This window comes from Parasteatoda tepidariorum, chromosome 10, assembly GCF_043381705.1.
Source record: "Parasteatoda tepidariorum isolate YZ-2023 chromosome 10, CAS_Ptep_4.0, whole genome shotgun sequence".
Taxonomy (NCBI): domain Eukaryota; kingdom Metazoa; phylum Arthropoda; class Arachnida; order Araneae; family Theridiidae; genus Parasteatoda; species Parasteatoda tepidariorum.
In genome coordinates this window covers 7,064,748-7,081,733 of record NC_092213.1, presented here as the reverse complement: position 1 = coordinate 7,081,733, position 16,986 = coordinate 7,064,748, and the positions used below count along the sequence as shown (strand labels likewise).

Below are 16,986 nucleotides of genomic sequence, written 5' to 3'. Positions count from 1 at the left end.
ATTTTTCATTGCTCAGTCGCTTTCTGAGTTTAGTATGGATGAGTCCAAAATTCAAGAAGATTCTGTCAATGGAAGCCTGTCATTGAGGATAATGATAACAAAAGGTTATTGCAATGTTGCAAGGAAACTCTAAAAGGATTTCCCAGGCTTTTTCATGTCTCATTTCTGTGTAAAATATTGAAAACAAAAATGATAAGAAAAGTTTATTTTATGAGGCTTTCTTTTTATGTGTACATGTGTTTCTCAAAGGAAGATTTTATGAATGAAAGTAATCAATCTTTACATTCTTCAGTAATGTAATATGCCAAACAAAGTGATGCTTGGAAATGTTGAAAATTTTGTTTAGTATCCTAATATTTTACTTCAAATAGTATGTTTTGCTATAAACATGTTGAGAAAATGCAAGAATCTGTTCTTAAATATCTTTTAACAACTTTTTTTCTAATTTTATTGCCCAAAAATTTATTAATTTTAAATTATAAGCAGTTAAACTCAAATAAAAATAAAGTTTTACCAAAACTATGGGTTTTTGACAGTTTTTGACAGAGGGGTTTTTGACATGACGGTAAAAACCATGGTAATAACCGGTAAAAACCGTTATGTGTCAAAAACTTGCCAACCCTGGTGTTCAATTTAGTATAGTGTGACTGTGCTTTCATACATAATTTAAATTGATAAAATGTCTAATGGGGGTGTTAGAAGAAGTGCTCCAGAATGGTCGGAGGTAACTGAATGGAACTTTGAGAATAAACGGAAGTGCTTTTGCAATCACTGTAACACAGAAATAAGTGCAAAAATTGAAAGATTTAGAGCTCATCTAAACAAGTGTTTAAAAAGATCTCTGAGCAATCCTAAGAATATACTTGTGAAAACTAAATAATTTGTTAGCTGTTGAGTCTACAAGTGGATTACATATTCCACCTGAAACAATTCCTACAAATGTTATACGGATTTTAGACAACGTTGCAATTTATAAAAACGCATTGCACATGCAAAAACAATTATCAGAACGGAGCAAAGTATTAAATCTGATGCAGGCAGAAAAAACCCATATATTTACTGCTGTTGAGCTTTCCCAATGCATTATTTAGCAAACATTATGGATCTTAAATATACAGGAAAAAAATTAACCTCTGATATGTTACAAAAAACTGAAGAGTGGTTTGAAACAGAACACCCAAAATGGTTGATTCTCTTCAAGAGCGACAAGTTAAAAGACCCAGAAATATTTTCAAGCATGTTTCATGCTAATGTAATCAAAAAATTCAGTGCACCACAGTGGTGGAAATTGGTTGAAATGCGTGTTAATGATAGAGATATGACAGATTGCCCTAAGCAAATGTCCAGCTAGTTCTGCATAACTGGAATGAGTGTTTTATACTTATGGACTGGTTTGGTCAAAATTGAGAAATAGACTGCGTGTACAAAAGGTGTTAAAATATAGACATTTAAGAATTATAACACTGATTGATTTGTAATGTATTTCCTCTGTCTGTGTTTATTTTGAATTAAAGTCCTTATGAAATAACTTTTATTGTAGTATGATTTATAGTCAAATTATTTTGCTTTTTATATGAAACCTATCCATTTTTCTTCATGAATTCCACAAAAAATTTTTCTTTTCAGATTATTGTTAGTTTTTTTACCATAGGTACATTTTCTTTAGGGTAGACTACATTTATATTTCAATAGAATAGCTCTTTGCTATAACAGAGGATAAAAAAAAATCAATATTAGAAAACCCACTTTAAGGTGAGTTTTTCAGAGAATGGGTTTTACCCAGTAAAGCCTGCCCATTGTTATGCTGGGTAGGTGGGTTTTTTGCAACCCTGGCAGAGGGTGCGTTTCTTGTTTTTTCAGTGGTACCAGCTATACCTAAGAATATGATTTCAGCCACACGGCCCGTTTGACAGGGAGGACCCAATCATACTTTATTCATTCATCCGCAGATCGTAATCTTGACCTGAATCAGAAAACAATCAATCTCCAATTCAGTACCTCAGAGGCATTTATTATGTGAACTGGGAGGAATTCATGACACCGACATAAGTGCACCAGTCACTATTTAATTAACGGAGATTCTTCGCCCGGGAGGATGTGAACTCCCATTCTCACGAACATGAGCCCAATGTCAGGCTGTTCCAGCCTCATTTTTCTTATAGTTGTCTAAAATATAATTGTAATAATGATAGTAATATTATTTTTATATAATATATTATATTTTTATATATATAATATATTATATTTTTATGTAATAAAACTGCTAGAATCCTAGAAAGATAAGCCTCATAAAAAAAATACAGAATTATTCATAAAGACTTAAAGAATTATTCAGATCACAATTCTCAAGTTTGGAGTAAATACCGTTTAATACTATGGGAAAGTTAATGCTGAACTATAATTTTAATGTTATGGTCATCGGTTTAATTTTCCCTCAAGATGCAATTGGCTCAAATATTTGTCAATCAATGAATATATTTTCTTTTCGCCACCCTACGTCAGATTTCGAGTCAACCAAGGCCGGATTTACGTATAAGCTAAATAAGCTGTGGCTTGGGGCCCCGAGATGACAAGGGCCCTGATCCTACTTTCCCCCCTTTTTTTTTAAAGTTTTAATCGGAGCTGGGGCCCTCAGAAGCCCAAAATGCACTTTTTTTTCTTTTTTACATTGTCGGACATAATAAATATAGATAAATGGCTGAATAAAACAAAAAACTTTGTTGTCTTTAGTAGGGAACATATTATCTTTCAAGCAATTTGAGTATTAATAAATAATGTAAAAAAAATATTTTTTTTTAGTTTAAAAGGTAAACTAGTTTTTTTTTGCTCCATCATTCGATCATCAGACTATTTAATATCTGTTTCTAAGGATCAGAATTCCCTTTTATTTTACTTTAAAATTGTACAAATAATATATTTAATGCTTTCATGTGATATGCAGCAGTTTTAAATAGCAATTTAAAATATCTAAAAAAGAACAGAAATTGTCAGTTCAATAAAAAAAAAAATTAACTAATACTTTTGAATAAGAATTTAAATAACTACACACGTTTGTTTTGCTATCTCATTCTATATAGCATTATTTAGAGTAGACAGTTGCGTGTGGGTGTGATGATGACGTAATAAAAGAGGCATACAAAAAAAGCAAATTTCATTTCAGTTAAAATCCTCAATATTATATTTTTAAACTCCTCGAAAATGTAGTAAAAGAGGTATACAAATTAACTGTCGCAAACAAATTAATATTAAGTAAGAACGAAACAAAAATGATATCGAAATATGCTGAATCACTAATGAGACCGGGATGAAAGACATCGAAACCTATTTGATTGAATAGTATAACTAGAAGGTGTTTCTAAAATTCTGAAATCTATCAGGCTTTAATTTTTTTTTTCTGTCACAAACTTTATCAGTAATTAAAAATAATAAATTCGTTAGATTTCAATATTGGTTCTGTTTTTTCGTTGATTAAATGTTAAACATTAACAGATATTTGTCTTTTAAAACATTTCATTCTATAATAAGATACTTATTCTGCAATTGTAATTATCTAAAACTAATTGCTAATTGATATAAAGTTTTAGTGTGTTCCATTGATACGTTGAATGCTCGTTTTGGCTGGATGCTCGGGACAGTTGCTCTTTCACATCCTAGCCACGATCAAGAGCAGAGCTGATACTTTAAACCCGTATGACATTTATTCTCTCTGATATTTAATAGACTCTTTAATAAATCCTTAAAAATATAAGCCAAAAATTTACATAAATAATGAAAAAAAAATTTCTTGCACTAAAATTTAACAAATGTACTTAAAATAATTTTAAAAAAAGCAAAAATAGTGAAGAAATATTTCCAATATAAACATCAATTAAATAATATCAACTTACGAAATGTTCCTTTTATTTTTACAAACAGCATTAATATAATGGCCCTCACCTGCTCCAGGGACTGCTGGATTGGGTTCAAAATGAGAAGGCTACGTAGTTGAATATTAGTAGTCGTAAACTCGAAATTGGGTCGGCTGTGCAATGACTGTTATAAAATAAACTAATAAATTTGACCGGGATAGCCTGGTTGATAGGGCGTTGGATTTGTGTTTGTGAGAATGGGAGTTTAAATCCAGCCAGCAGAAGAATACCCATGTATAAAATGGTTACTGGTGCATGTTAAATCTGTCAGGATCACAAAGTCCTCCAAGTTCGTATAACAAAGAAATACCTCTGGGTACAAATCTAGCAGTTTCCTTGTCTTCTGGATTGGGTTCAAAATTACAAGGCCACAGAGTTGAATAATAATAGTCATACACTCGAAATTGGGTTGGCTGTGCAATGACTGTTTTAAAATAAACTAATAAATTTGGCCAGAATAGCCTGGTTGATAGGGCATTGGACTCGGGTTCGTGAGTATCGGAGTTTGAATCCAGCCCGCAGAAGAATACCCATATATAAAATGGTGACTGGTGCATGTTAAATCTGTCGGGGTCGCAAAGTCCTCCAAGTTCTCATAACAAATAAATACCTCTGGGTTCTAATATAGCAGTTCCCTAGTCTTCTGGATTGGGTTCAAAATTACAAGGCTACGGAGTTGAATATTACTAGTCGTAAACTCGAAATTATGTCGTTTGTGCAAAGACTGTTATAAAATAAACTAATAAATTAGCCGGGATTGCATGGTTGATAGAGCGTAAACCCAAAATTGAGTCAGTTGTTCAACGGCGGTTATAAAAAAAAATGAAACTAATAATCAAATTGTATTTTGTTGTTTTCTTTCTAACTCTTTACATATTTTCAACGCACATTCAAAATTTCATGTTTCTAAGCCTTATAGATTTTATTACGGAAAGAAAAAACAATTGAGAAAAAAATTCGCAAAAAAATCATTAAAAATTGCAAATAAAATATATTCAAAATGAATCTAAAAATAAAAAAAACTCAGTTAAATATATAGTGGCCCAGCACGCCAAATTTTTACTCTGTGCTTAAAATGCGTTTCTTTTGTAACTTTTCCACCTAATTCAAAAAATATGTGCAATAAAAGAAAGGTTCTACATAATAGTCTCATCACAATTAATATATTTAACAATAAAGTAATATCAAATTTTTTAATAATATAATGTTAATACTCAACAATAAAAAATAGTGACAGTTTTTCTTAAGGTGTATAGAAATGGAATTGAACTTATAAGGGCCCCATCATTTTCAGTAGCTTAGGGCCCCACAAAGCTTAAATCCGGCCCTGGCAGTCAACACTTACCCCTTCTCAGCCCCCCTCTTTCCAAAAATTTTCTTCTTCTTGTAATAATTAAAATCCTTTTTTACTAAAGTTTTGTAATTCATACCCTATTTTGTCAATTGTATGTCATTGAATCGTTTTTGGAAGTATTTGTATGTTTAAATATATGGTCTCAAAATAAAAAATTATCACCATTAAGTTAATTATGAGATGAATTTTTCCTATAATTGTCTTGGGCAAAAGTTAACATCACCCATTCTTAGTTCTTTTTTAATAAACAATGCAAATGATAATAAATTGAATATACGTAGTTTCTTTTAAAATTTTTAGTAAAAAAGTTTTTTTAGGAAAAAAAAACTTTTTAAGTAATTAAATCATTAATAAATGTATGTATTTTATTTTTTACAGAAGAGGAAACTAAACAAAAGAAAGAATCTTCAATTCAATTAGGGAAAGAAAACATCTTATTTGAAGGCATAGTTTTTCATCCTATTGCACAGAATCTTCCAGTACAGCACACTACTATGTTATTAAAAGAAAGAGAAAATGCTGAAAATGAAATGAATTTTACACCGTTACAAAACTGCTCAATTAATGAGCCTGAATCTTCTTCTACAGTGGATGACCTTGAAAAGGAACATTCTATTCCAAGTTTATGCGAAGTTATTCTAAATGAATCAAATGTAATTATTCCAAAGTCTGTGGTAGAGGAAAAATTTTCTTTCAATTTTTTAAAGATAAATGTGAATATGATTAACACACTGAATTCTTGGTGGAAAGTGAATGTTCTAGATGACTTTATTTCTTTTATCCGTTGGATGCCTGATTATACGGTTGAAAAGAAAATAGTGATTACTAAAGATCTAGCTGTAAAAGTAAGTGATTTTGTAAAGTTATTTACAAAGTACATAAATCTTGATTTTTCCAGTTTCTCTTTTCTAAAAATTCTCCTAATTTTTTGTTACATTTTAAAAATCTTTCTGACGACACATTACTGTAAATCTATCGAATTACATTTTTAATGCAGTTTATCAATTGATTTTTTAATGTGGGTATATCAAGACATGACAATATTTTATATTAGATATATAATTATTCCAAAGTCTGTGGTAGAAGAATAATTTTCTTTCTGATGGAAAGTGAATACTCTAGATGACATTATTTCTTTTGTTCGTTGGATGATTAAGTGTACACATGAAAGATAAATAGTGATTACTAATGATTTAGCTGTAAAAGAGATTTCTTCATTTTGATTTTGTAAAGTTATTTACAAAATGCTTAATTAATCTGGATTTTGCTAGTTTCTCTCTGTATTCGAGCGTATTCCGAAAAATCTTTTTTATATTCATAAATTTTTCAATTCATATTTTTTTACATTTTAAAAAACTCCCTGACATTTGATAAGTTACTGAGAAAAATATATCAAATTAGATTTCTCATACAGTTTATTGATTGTGTGAGTAGGTATGTCAAGACATGGGAAATTAATGACACAAATATGATCCATATTCTATGAAAGCGCCAATCATTTTACAGGTTTGATAAAATACTTGTGAGTCAAGTGAGCTGAGATTATTGCACTCTCACGTGCAACTCTACTACATTTTGCAAGATATTCTCAATTTCAAGCTTCATTTTCCACCCTCTGAAATTGAACCGAAAAATCTCTTGATCTTTTTTTAATGGCTAATATATTTTTTTTTCCTCGAATGGCAGGCACTTGAATTTTAATCTTTGCCTGAGAAGATGCCGGAAGTATTACTCATTTCGCGTTACCCAGTGGGCACCTGTGAACCTAAGTCACGGAGGCGAGCAACATTACCCATGCCACAAACCCGTTCATAGGGTGGACCATATTCACACATAATAGAGAGGACAACACAAGAAAGAAACATCCATGCCCAGAGCAGGATTCGAACCCGCAGCCAATGGCTTCACAGGTCGGCTTAATGGCTTCTATAATCAAGAAAAGAATTATTTGTCAAGAACTAGTTATTTTATAATGATCACGTTAAGTCTTTGAAAAATACTTTTTGAGTGCTTATTTTTTGTTGAAAGATTTGGCTACGCACCCTGAATTATGTTTTTTCTTTATAAACTACACCAAACCTTGGTTGACTGGTTTACATTATGCCCACGGAAGCTAGCCTTCTTCCCCTATATTCTTTGGCCAAATTACACTTTAACCATAAAACTAGCAATATTTTGTGCTTATATATCATATCCATCATTGTATACAGTTAATTTATTCTGTTTATGTAGTTATTATAAAATCTAATATTGTGTTTAGGTCTTTTTGAAAGATAGAGAAACTGCTATTGGACGTAATTTAAAAATACTTTCTGTATGCGTCATTTCAAAGCTCATTTTCAGAGTAGAAAGAACACAAATCTGCAGATGTATTCACAAAAAGTAAGGCTTTCAAAATTTAAACAGCTTTGTACCTAGTTTATAGATTTCTTCTTACTGATTAAATTCAATTTTTGATTGAACTTGCTGTATTTAATTTATATTGGCAAATTAATAGTTATTATGTATTATAATTGACATTACCAGGCTATTACTAGCTTTAATGTGTTAAAAGATTTTTCTTGTTGTGGCAAAAGTTATACTTGAATATTTGATTCTTTTTTTAATATATTTGACTTGAAGTTATTTTGGCCCAACTGGCAAATAAATAATTTGTTTATATGACCCCTTTCGCGAGACTGTCTACTTTCTTTGCTTTTAGGGAGAATGTCTTCTAGTGGTATTTATGTTTTCATGTCTAATTTTAATAATGTATAATTTTAAATTTGATTTTATGTTATTTTTTACACCACTCCATGTAAACAATTTGAAAGTTCATATGTCACAGTTCTTTGTTACTGCTCTTTCGCGGTGCAGCTTTTAAAATGTTGACAAAATTATCAAAACTTCTGAAAGATTTAGTTTTTAATTATCTACCACTCTATAAAATATTTAAAAAAATGTGTAGTAGTTGGCAGCTTTGTATTCACAGCGTAGCGTTTTCAAAAAGTGCTTATTTTCGATTTTTAAAAGCCTTTAAAGTTGCTTTTGTTATTGCGTGTTTTTAAGAAGAGCTTAATTTTCCCATTTTCAAAATGAGAGTTTTCCTTTACCATGTTGATTTTCGCTAGGAATAATGCAAAAAGTCACAGGTTACCTTGTTCTATTCACCGTTTTCATAATTAATTCAACACCAATCTATTTTGGCGTATTGTCAGTTTGTAGCGTATGAAAACGTCATTCAGTTTACACATTTCAAAATTTCATGACTTTTGACAATTGTCAAAAACAATGCCAAAAGTTTTTTTTTTACATGACTGTTAAAACAAGATAAAACCGTCAATTGTCAAAAACTTTCCAACCCTGCCTAATATGATATTTTTTTTAAAGTGCTTAAAAATATTTTTTGATTCATGATGTGTATCCAAGTGCAGAAAAAAAAGTGAAAAAAAATTACCAATTTTTCATTTTTTTAAAAAATTTCACTACTACTGTTTCCAATCTTTGCTTGCTAAATATTTTAAAATTTAATTAGATTTTTTTTCTCATTAAACTAAGGCAATGCATTTAAAATGTGGGGAAACATATAAAAATTCGAAGGTTAAATGAACAAATTCAGAAAAAAATATCTTTGAAAAACAGTAAATATGAATAAATATTTCTTAATTATTCCCTTCTATTTAATGTAATCCAAATTCTTATTCAAGACTGTTTTGAACATAGGTGTAAATTAAGTTCTCCAGCAAAGTCTGTCTCCGTAAAGTAGTCAAGTAGTTACTACAATTTCAAAGTAGTTTGTAGTCACTGCATTTTAAAAAAAAAAAGTAGTTGTAAGTAACTATATTTATTACAAAGTAGTTGTAGTAAACTAAAAAAAAATAATGTTTTTCTGACCTCTGTGTTTAACATTCAAAATTGTTTGATATCTTTGTAATAATGCAAATTTATTTCTTTTGCAGGGAGAGAAATTGTGATGGTTTTTTGCAAGGTGTCTCTCAGTGTAAAAAACATAATTTGTGCCTTGGCTGTATAAAGTGGGAGAGGGAACAAAAAAAACTTCTAATGAAACCTGTAAAACTCCCCAGTAATCTTGTAGAGCTTATAAGATTTAACATGAATGAATAGTTCTCATAAAAACATTATTTTTAAGAATTAAATTAGTATGCATTGTTCTTCATATTTTATTGTTGACTGGCATTGTTTAGTTATTCTAGAAAATTTTACTCTGGAAATTGTTCCATTAAAAAAAATTGTAATTGTTGATATTATTTGGAACTTGAAATTTATGTACAAAGATAAAAAATATATTTAATTAAATTATTATTTTTAACGAAAGTTTTTTTAATATTTTTTTTACTCTATTGAAGTTAAGTAATATTTTGAAAGACTAATCTACTGTGTGGCTTTGAGGTGAACTCATCCAGACTGAAAGTCTGGGATTGTCTGTTTCTGTGGTAACAACGGAGAGTGCATTTCGAATTGGGGTGAAATGGAGAAATGAAAGTGTTGATTGGTTTACTCATGCTGACCTATGAAAAGATCAAGACAAAACTATTCACCCCACATCCCTATTTGAAATGATTTTTCCTCATAACCATGGTACCTGCCACGAGACGAGACCGGTGTCTGGAGTTCTCCTGAAAGCTGCACTATACATCTGGTTATGATTATTAAAATTGTCTGATTGCTTCAAAACATCTTCTACTTGGTATTATTTTGGCATGTAATTTTTAACTCCAAGGTAAACATTAATAGCTACTGACTAGAATTACCTTTTTAGAAAATTTGTTATTTTTTCCCAACTGAATATTAATTTTGATACTATTGTTCTAATGTTTCAAACATTTAAAACACCCTTGAAAAAATGTCAATGTTTTAGCGAAAAATGTCAGTTAATGTTAAAATATAAAAAATATTTATTCATTTAGGATTTAAATAATATCAGACTTCATCTAACAGGATTACATATTTTTTTTAAATACATTTTTAAATATTCCATTTTAAGAACCAGTAGTCCTTCTTCAAATAGTTATAATTTTCTAAGCTTCAATAATTGTTAAATAATTAGCCATTCTGAAAATTTTTTTATTCCTATCTTTTTTTACTTATATTTCTTTATAATGTTTATTAATCCATTAAGGACCAATGTTTCCATGCCATGAACTCTTTGCAAAAAGAAAAACTGATAACACATTTTTGTTTTTAATTTTCAAAACTTATTAAATTATGGATAAAAAGGGGCATTATTTAATCACCATATTTTATTAAATGTATAAATATTTATATTTTTATCTGTAATCAGGCCATTGTGATGCTTTTAAAATTAAAGCGTACGCTCGTACAGTATAAAATATGAGATTAGTTTACGCATAAATGTTCTACCATTTTATTTTATACAATGCTTTTCATGTGAAAACAAAATTTTACATTTTCGCAACAGTAGTTTAAACTGTATATCCTAGTGCATAAAACTAACTCCCTATCTGTGATTATAGAACTATATAGATTCTTGAACAAACCAATTATGAAAATTTTTAAAATTAAAAATTATTAAATCTGCAAAATTGTTTCAAGCCAAAAATATTTCACGTTTTCAATTCTTTGGATAAGGTAAAGGTTATATTTTTTTTTTGTGACACAGCTAATAAGTTTTGGGCTGGATGTAGAGTTATTTAAGCATACAGGCATGAGATTTTTCCGCTTTTTAGCGGATTTCCGCTTTTTCACTTTTATCTCTTAAATTTCAGCTTTTTTTATCAAAAATTCAGATTTTCTAAAAATTTCATTTTTTTTTTATAAGTATTCCGCTTTTTCAGAAAATTCACCGATTTTCAAAGAGAAACAGAAAATTCAAATNGTTTTTTTTAAATCTATTTCACTCTCTCTTAAACTCTTAATAATAGATTAGTACACAATTGTATGTCAACACATTATTTATTACCTTAAACTGTCTGGGATTTATTGTTAAAGGGTTGCGCTTGCGTAAAATTTACTATCGTGGAAATTCAGCTTTTTTGCGTTTTGGCTAATCTCATCCCTGAGCATAGTGATGAAGAAACAATAAATGCGTACTTGAAGTTTTAACAAGAATTTTTTAAGAGCTAAATATGAAAATTACTATTTACAAATGACTGAGAAGGAGAAAAATGCTATGCTGTGTGAGGAAGCACAGAGTTCCCTCTAGAAAACATCTTGTAAAAAGTAAATAAGCAAGTACCGAAAATTGGTTGTCAACACAATTTCTCTTGCAATTTCAAAGAAGTACATCTAAGTACAGTAATTATATCAATAAAAAGGGTGTTCCTTCACAAAAAATTAACACCGTAAGTATTTTTTGGCACATAGCTTTGTTATGCCATTCTAAATATTACCTGAAAACTCCCCTCCTCGCCTTATTGGTGTGCTTCGAGAGATAGAATCGAATTTCTTTCATACAGGCACGAGTCATTGTTTCGGAAGAATTTTTCCAAGCTCAATTGAATTAAATCAATTTCAAAGTAATCAGACTAATAGTTTAGAAGTTATACGGGTTTTATGTACAAAAAGTACAAATTTGTATATTTGCTCCTATTTATGCATCTAATATTTGATAGCAATGAATCGAATGAGACTATTTAGAGTCTACCCGAACCTGTCAGATACATTTTTTGATGTAGTTTTTCATGCTGAAGTGAATGAGGATAAATTTCAAGTAGATAATATAAATTGTTTTGAAATAATTAATAACTTCATAAGTACTATTTTAAAAAATGGTACTAATATATATGAATAGATATATAAAATATTGCAACTTTTGAAATATTAGATCTTTTGATTTGTGTTAGTTTTCATTTGCTTAATCGAGAAAAAATACGTAGGAAACAATATCTCGCTTGTCTGTATATAGTTACACGAGATGCATAGACAAGAGCAAGTATAAAATTGTATTTTTTTAAAATTCGATTTCTCAGGAACTGACCAAACTACAGAACCCAGTTAGTGGCTAATTTCTATATTTGGAGATCAGAAGGTGAAGGAAGGGTAGTTTTTTTCCAGAGAAAGTACATTTTTATCTGATTTTGTAACCTAAAACAGGATCTCTACTAATTAATGAGCATATTTGAAATTATCCCCTAGCACCATTAAGATTGAATCCTACAACCTGATAATTAAGTTATTCAAGGTAGTCTTTTTTTTATTCACTGTTCATGGAACATAAAGATGTTAAAATAAAAAAAAGTGTGAATTGAATAGATGAGAAAAAATGACACAGAATTAGAAAAAAAATGGGAGATAATAATTCTAAATTAACTCTTTTAAGTAATTCTTAATGATTAAGAAGACATATAAAATAATCATTTAATTTTTATTTTAAAAAAAAAAGACTAAAATGTGCAGCAAGATTCACTGATCTAGAAATTTTAAAATACTTCATTATCATATTCAAAAGTATTTTTTGTTGCATAGCAATTAATTATAGTTCATCATTGTGTTGTAAGGAATGAAAAATCAACATCAACCAGCAATGCCTGTAATCAATAGGTATTAATACACTTAAAAATGGAAACAATTTCCACTTTAGTTAGGATTGGTAAGGTATAGTATTTACCATAACGTTTTTACTACCTTTGCAAAAATTTATTTTTTCCCAGTTTTTAATGCTTAGTAAAAAAAACAAATGTTTTCCTATGACTTTTACCATCTTCAGAATTTTTTTAAATTGTTTCAGCCAGTTTTGCAAACTTCTTAAAAAAACATTTCTTGGGTCTGGTTTACTTCCTTGGCACTCACTTCAATGTCAGGTCATTTCACCACACTGCTTCAAAAACTACATTATGTCTACTAGGAGGTTTTGTTGCCAGGATCATTTTCATTGTCAGGGTTATTTAATTGATAAAGGCATTCCATAAACATAGTCTTTTCGTTGAAATAATCATTTCTTTGACAGAGTGGTGCATAATTTTGAAACTATTTTTAGGGATAGGTTGCTTTTTGTCATAATTAAGTACATTTTTAAGCTAAATATATTTATTATTAACTAGAAAAATACTATTACATAGTTTTTATACAAAAGCTAAATTTTATTGCTTTGCAACAATTGCCATAAAAGAAGCATTTTTTTCTCTTAAATTGATATTGCCCACTCCTTTAGCTGTACATGCAACTAAAAAAACAAAACTTTGGTGTGTTCCAGTTGTATTTTTCAAGTAGAACTATTTATTCCTCAGATAATTTTAAAATTGTTTAAGAAGATTTTTAAAGTGTGTGCATTATTATGGATTAGCAATGCTAAGCGATTGCTATAACTATTAAAAATTATTCTTGATATAGCGAGTGAATGAAGGGAGAAAAGAACAAGAAAACAAAATAAATTAACGAAATGAGCAAAATATTGATTTTATATTATTATATAATATCTTATTTTATATTATATCAATTATAATTATTCAACTTAATTTATAACAAAATTATTAAATTTTTTTGTTTTTCAAATAAATTGATAAGTAGTTGAGAAGCGTGTAACTGCGAACAGTTGATGTATTAAAATCTACATTTCTATATCCTAATTGTAATAGAGCAGGATAGGTACGGATTATCTTCAGATCATTACTAAGTATGATAACCTGACCGTTGTCAACAGCCCATTGTGGCTACAGCATGACGTTAACAATCAAATTATTAAAAGTAATAAAAATACATTACAATGAAAATTTAGTGATTATTTTGGGGGGAGGGGGAACAAAATTTTCTGCTGTAAAAATTATCCACATTTTTTTTAATTATACTTAAGCAAAATGTAAGCAGCTAAATGTTTCAAGGGCGAGCATAAGTATGACTTGTTGCAACGTGCGTAAATGTTGTTTTGGAATTATTATGTTTTTCTATGTCTAGTTTGGATTTGAATACGATTAAATAAAGATATATTTAAAATATACGTTAAATATCTCTTACAATTCAGAAGTGGGATAAAAAAAATTTTTTTTTTGTTGTTTATGTTTCTTTTCTTTCTTAATTTACGATGTCTTATTTATCTAAAGTACGTAAGTCAGAGTTACAGGTTATTGCAATGGAACTCGGCGAAGAAGTACACGATGCTTTTAAAGTTGAGAAAGAAGAGTAGTAGGCCACCCACTATCGGAGACGGAAGTGACATCATCACCCAAAGTCAACCAGTGCTTATTTCTGCTCACATATAAACCGAAAGTGGCTTATTTCTGCCCTTCTGAAATCGAAGCTTCGCCTGCAACGTTGGGGAGCTTATTTCTCTTTTTCTTAAGCCTAATATATTTTTAGTTTCGGTTTCTGTTTTTAATTTAGTTTCATTTTTTAAATACTATTTTAATTTATTACTTTTTGAGGGTGGCAACACTTATTATTTTTAATATTAGTTTTTAAGGATGGCAACACTTGTAAACTTTGTTATTTGGGGGAGATATTGAATATTATGAATTAGACTTATTAATTACTCGCAATATAAAGTATAACATAGTGCTTCATACTGTTTACAGAGAGAGGATTTCTCATGAAATTTAAGAAGATAAATCTTACTATATGACATCTGAGTTTTATCCGGTATGGAACATTTTATCAGTAAGTGAGAATTTAAAGTATATCACTGATTATTGATCGTGGGATTATTACTATTTCTCACAAAATTTAACAANGATAGTCTAAATTTATTTTAACATCATTTTTAAATTTTTTTAACGATAACAATCAAGCGATATGAATGTTAAAATCATGTATAATAAAATTCACCTTTTAATGTGATTTTAAAAGACATAAATGGTGAAGTAATATAATCTTATTGTGTTCAATATCATAATAAAATGACTTAATTGAGTAAGACTAAATAATATCTTTGTGCAACTGCGAATCTATTTCCAAGTTAAGAAATAGTACATCTTTAATGACAGTCACGTGTGCAAGATACTTCGACGTAAGATGTTCTAAAGCCTAGAGACAGTAATAAATCTGTCCAATCATAGACAGGGCATGAAATTTCATATTTTTGCGCTCACTAAAGATTCGCCAATAATGAGATAAACCACTCGACTAAGGTAAACCTGAAAGAGTGTAAGTTCTTGGAATTTTGTTGCCACCGGGAAGATAGGACCTTCACTTCCTTCTAATCTTAGGCGAAAATCTACGTCACTATTTGGGGGAGATATTGAATATTATGAATTAGTCTTATTAATTACTCACAATATAAAGTATAACATAGTGCTTCATACTGTTTACAGAGAGAGGATTTCTCATGAAATTTAAGAAGATAAATCTTACTATATGACATCTGAGTTTTATCCGGTATGGAACATTTTATCAGTAAGTGAGAATTTAAAGTATATCACTGATTATTGATCGTGGGATTATTACTATTTCTCACAAAATTTAACAAGATAGATCTCCGTATTCTTTAAGTTTTATCTACATTTTATTAGTTAATCACAACTGTAAGGATATAGTTTATCTATATACATGAGGATATGGGAAGAACATAGTTAGAGCTTATCTATGAGCAATAGTGTTGATAACAATCAGTATATATAGAGCTGCTTCACGGATGATAATTATGTTGGAAATATTATTCCCCATGTTGTGGTTGTAATTTTTTGTGTAGCTATATTCTGTTGTTATTATTGATTTGCGTTGAGTGAATTACCTGACCAGCGATGTCTAAGCGAGGAAGATAGTCTGATTCTGAAAAAAAAAGTAATATTCCTGTCATTATTTTATTGAACAATTTCTATTTAATTAATTCTTTTCTTTTATTTTACTATTAATTCTTTTTTTTATTTTACATTTTTAATTATATTTTCTTATATTCTTAAAGTATATGGAGTATCTTAAGTTTTATTTGTGTTCTACCTTTAAGCTGTTTTTTTATTTTACCTGCTATTAGTTGTAATTTTTCTGTATATTCAAAAGTTAGTGAGTATTGAGCTACATTAGCGCTTTTTAAATGTATTTATTTACTTTTGAGTTTTGATTTTATTTATATTTACTTCATTCTTAATGTCCATTTGTTTTTTTTTTGAGTTAATAAGCTGCTTTTATTTATAAAATTCGCAAGTTATTTTTTTATACTTGTATATTTGAATTAATTTACCAAACTTTTTTTTTGTTATTTATAAAGATAGTGAAATTTGTTTTTTTATAGCATGATGATGATGGAACGGATTTTAGTGAACCAGGTTTTGAATTTAATGAATCAGATGATGAGGTAATAGTTGTATAATTTTTGTTATTCATAATTTATATTTGTTACTGGATAATTTTTGTTTGTTAAAGAATATTAATTGTTGTTTGACATAAATATATTTTTTTCAATCACTAACTCTAATTTTAGCTTTTGGGAGAATTTACGCAAGAATTTCTGGAAGACGAGGAGCTACTAATTGGGGATCTCTCGCAAGGTTTTGCAGAAGCAACACAGGTGTTTAAAAATCTTCCCCTTTATTATCAAGTGGGTTCGGGATTTGAGGTAATAACATTTTATTCAGCTATTTAAATAAAAAAAATTTCGGTGGAAAATTTGTTTTTATTCATGTATTTATTTTATTTTTATGTATTTTTTATTTCTATATCAGAATCAGCCAGGACCTTTTAGTGGAGGATCAGTGTTTGTGGAAGGTGTACCGGATTATTTAATTTATAATTATGTAATATGTATTTAATTTATTTAATTTATATTTGTTTATTATGTATTTAATTCATACTTAATTAATGTTTTATCTTATAGTTAAATTCTGCTATTATATTGGA

At 29.0% G+C, this 16,986-nt stretch overlaps 2 protein-coding genes across 5 annotated transcripts in view; both read left to right on the top strand.

Moving 5' to 3' along the window:
• LOC107443707 (uncharacterized) overlaps positions 1-9,576 on the top strand; it is a 17,046-nt gene extending 7,470 nt beyond the window's left edge. For all 4 annotated transcript variants that reach the window (XM_016057660.3, XM_016057657.3, XM_043052098.2 and 1 more), the window contains 3 exons: positions 5,641-6,107; positions 7,523-7,644; positions 9,201-9,576. In XM_016057660.3, the coding sequence (XP_015913146.2) occupies positions 5,641-6,107; positions 7,523-7,644; positions 9,201-9,366 (755 nt within the window). In that variant the 3' untranslated portion in view covers positions 9,367-9,576. The remainder of the gene's footprint in view (positions 1-5,640; positions 6,108-7,522; positions 7,645-9,200) is intronic.
• A 5,795-nt stretch (positions 9,577-15,371) lies between these two features.
• LOC122271291 (uncharacterized) overlaps positions 15,372-16,986 on the top strand; it is a 3,449-nt gene continuing 1,834 nt past the window's right edge. The window contains exons 1-4 of the mRNA XM_071186515.1: positions 15,372-15,546; positions 16,382-16,444; positions 16,571-16,705; positions 16,812-16,883. Coding sequence (XP_071042616.1) covers positions 15,508-15,546; positions 16,382-16,444; positions 16,571-16,705; positions 16,812-16,883 — 309 coding nt within the window. The 5' untranslated portion in view covers positions 15,372-15,507. The remainder of the gene's footprint in view (positions 15,547-16,381; positions 16,445-16,570; positions 16,706-16,811; positions 16,884-16,986) is intronic.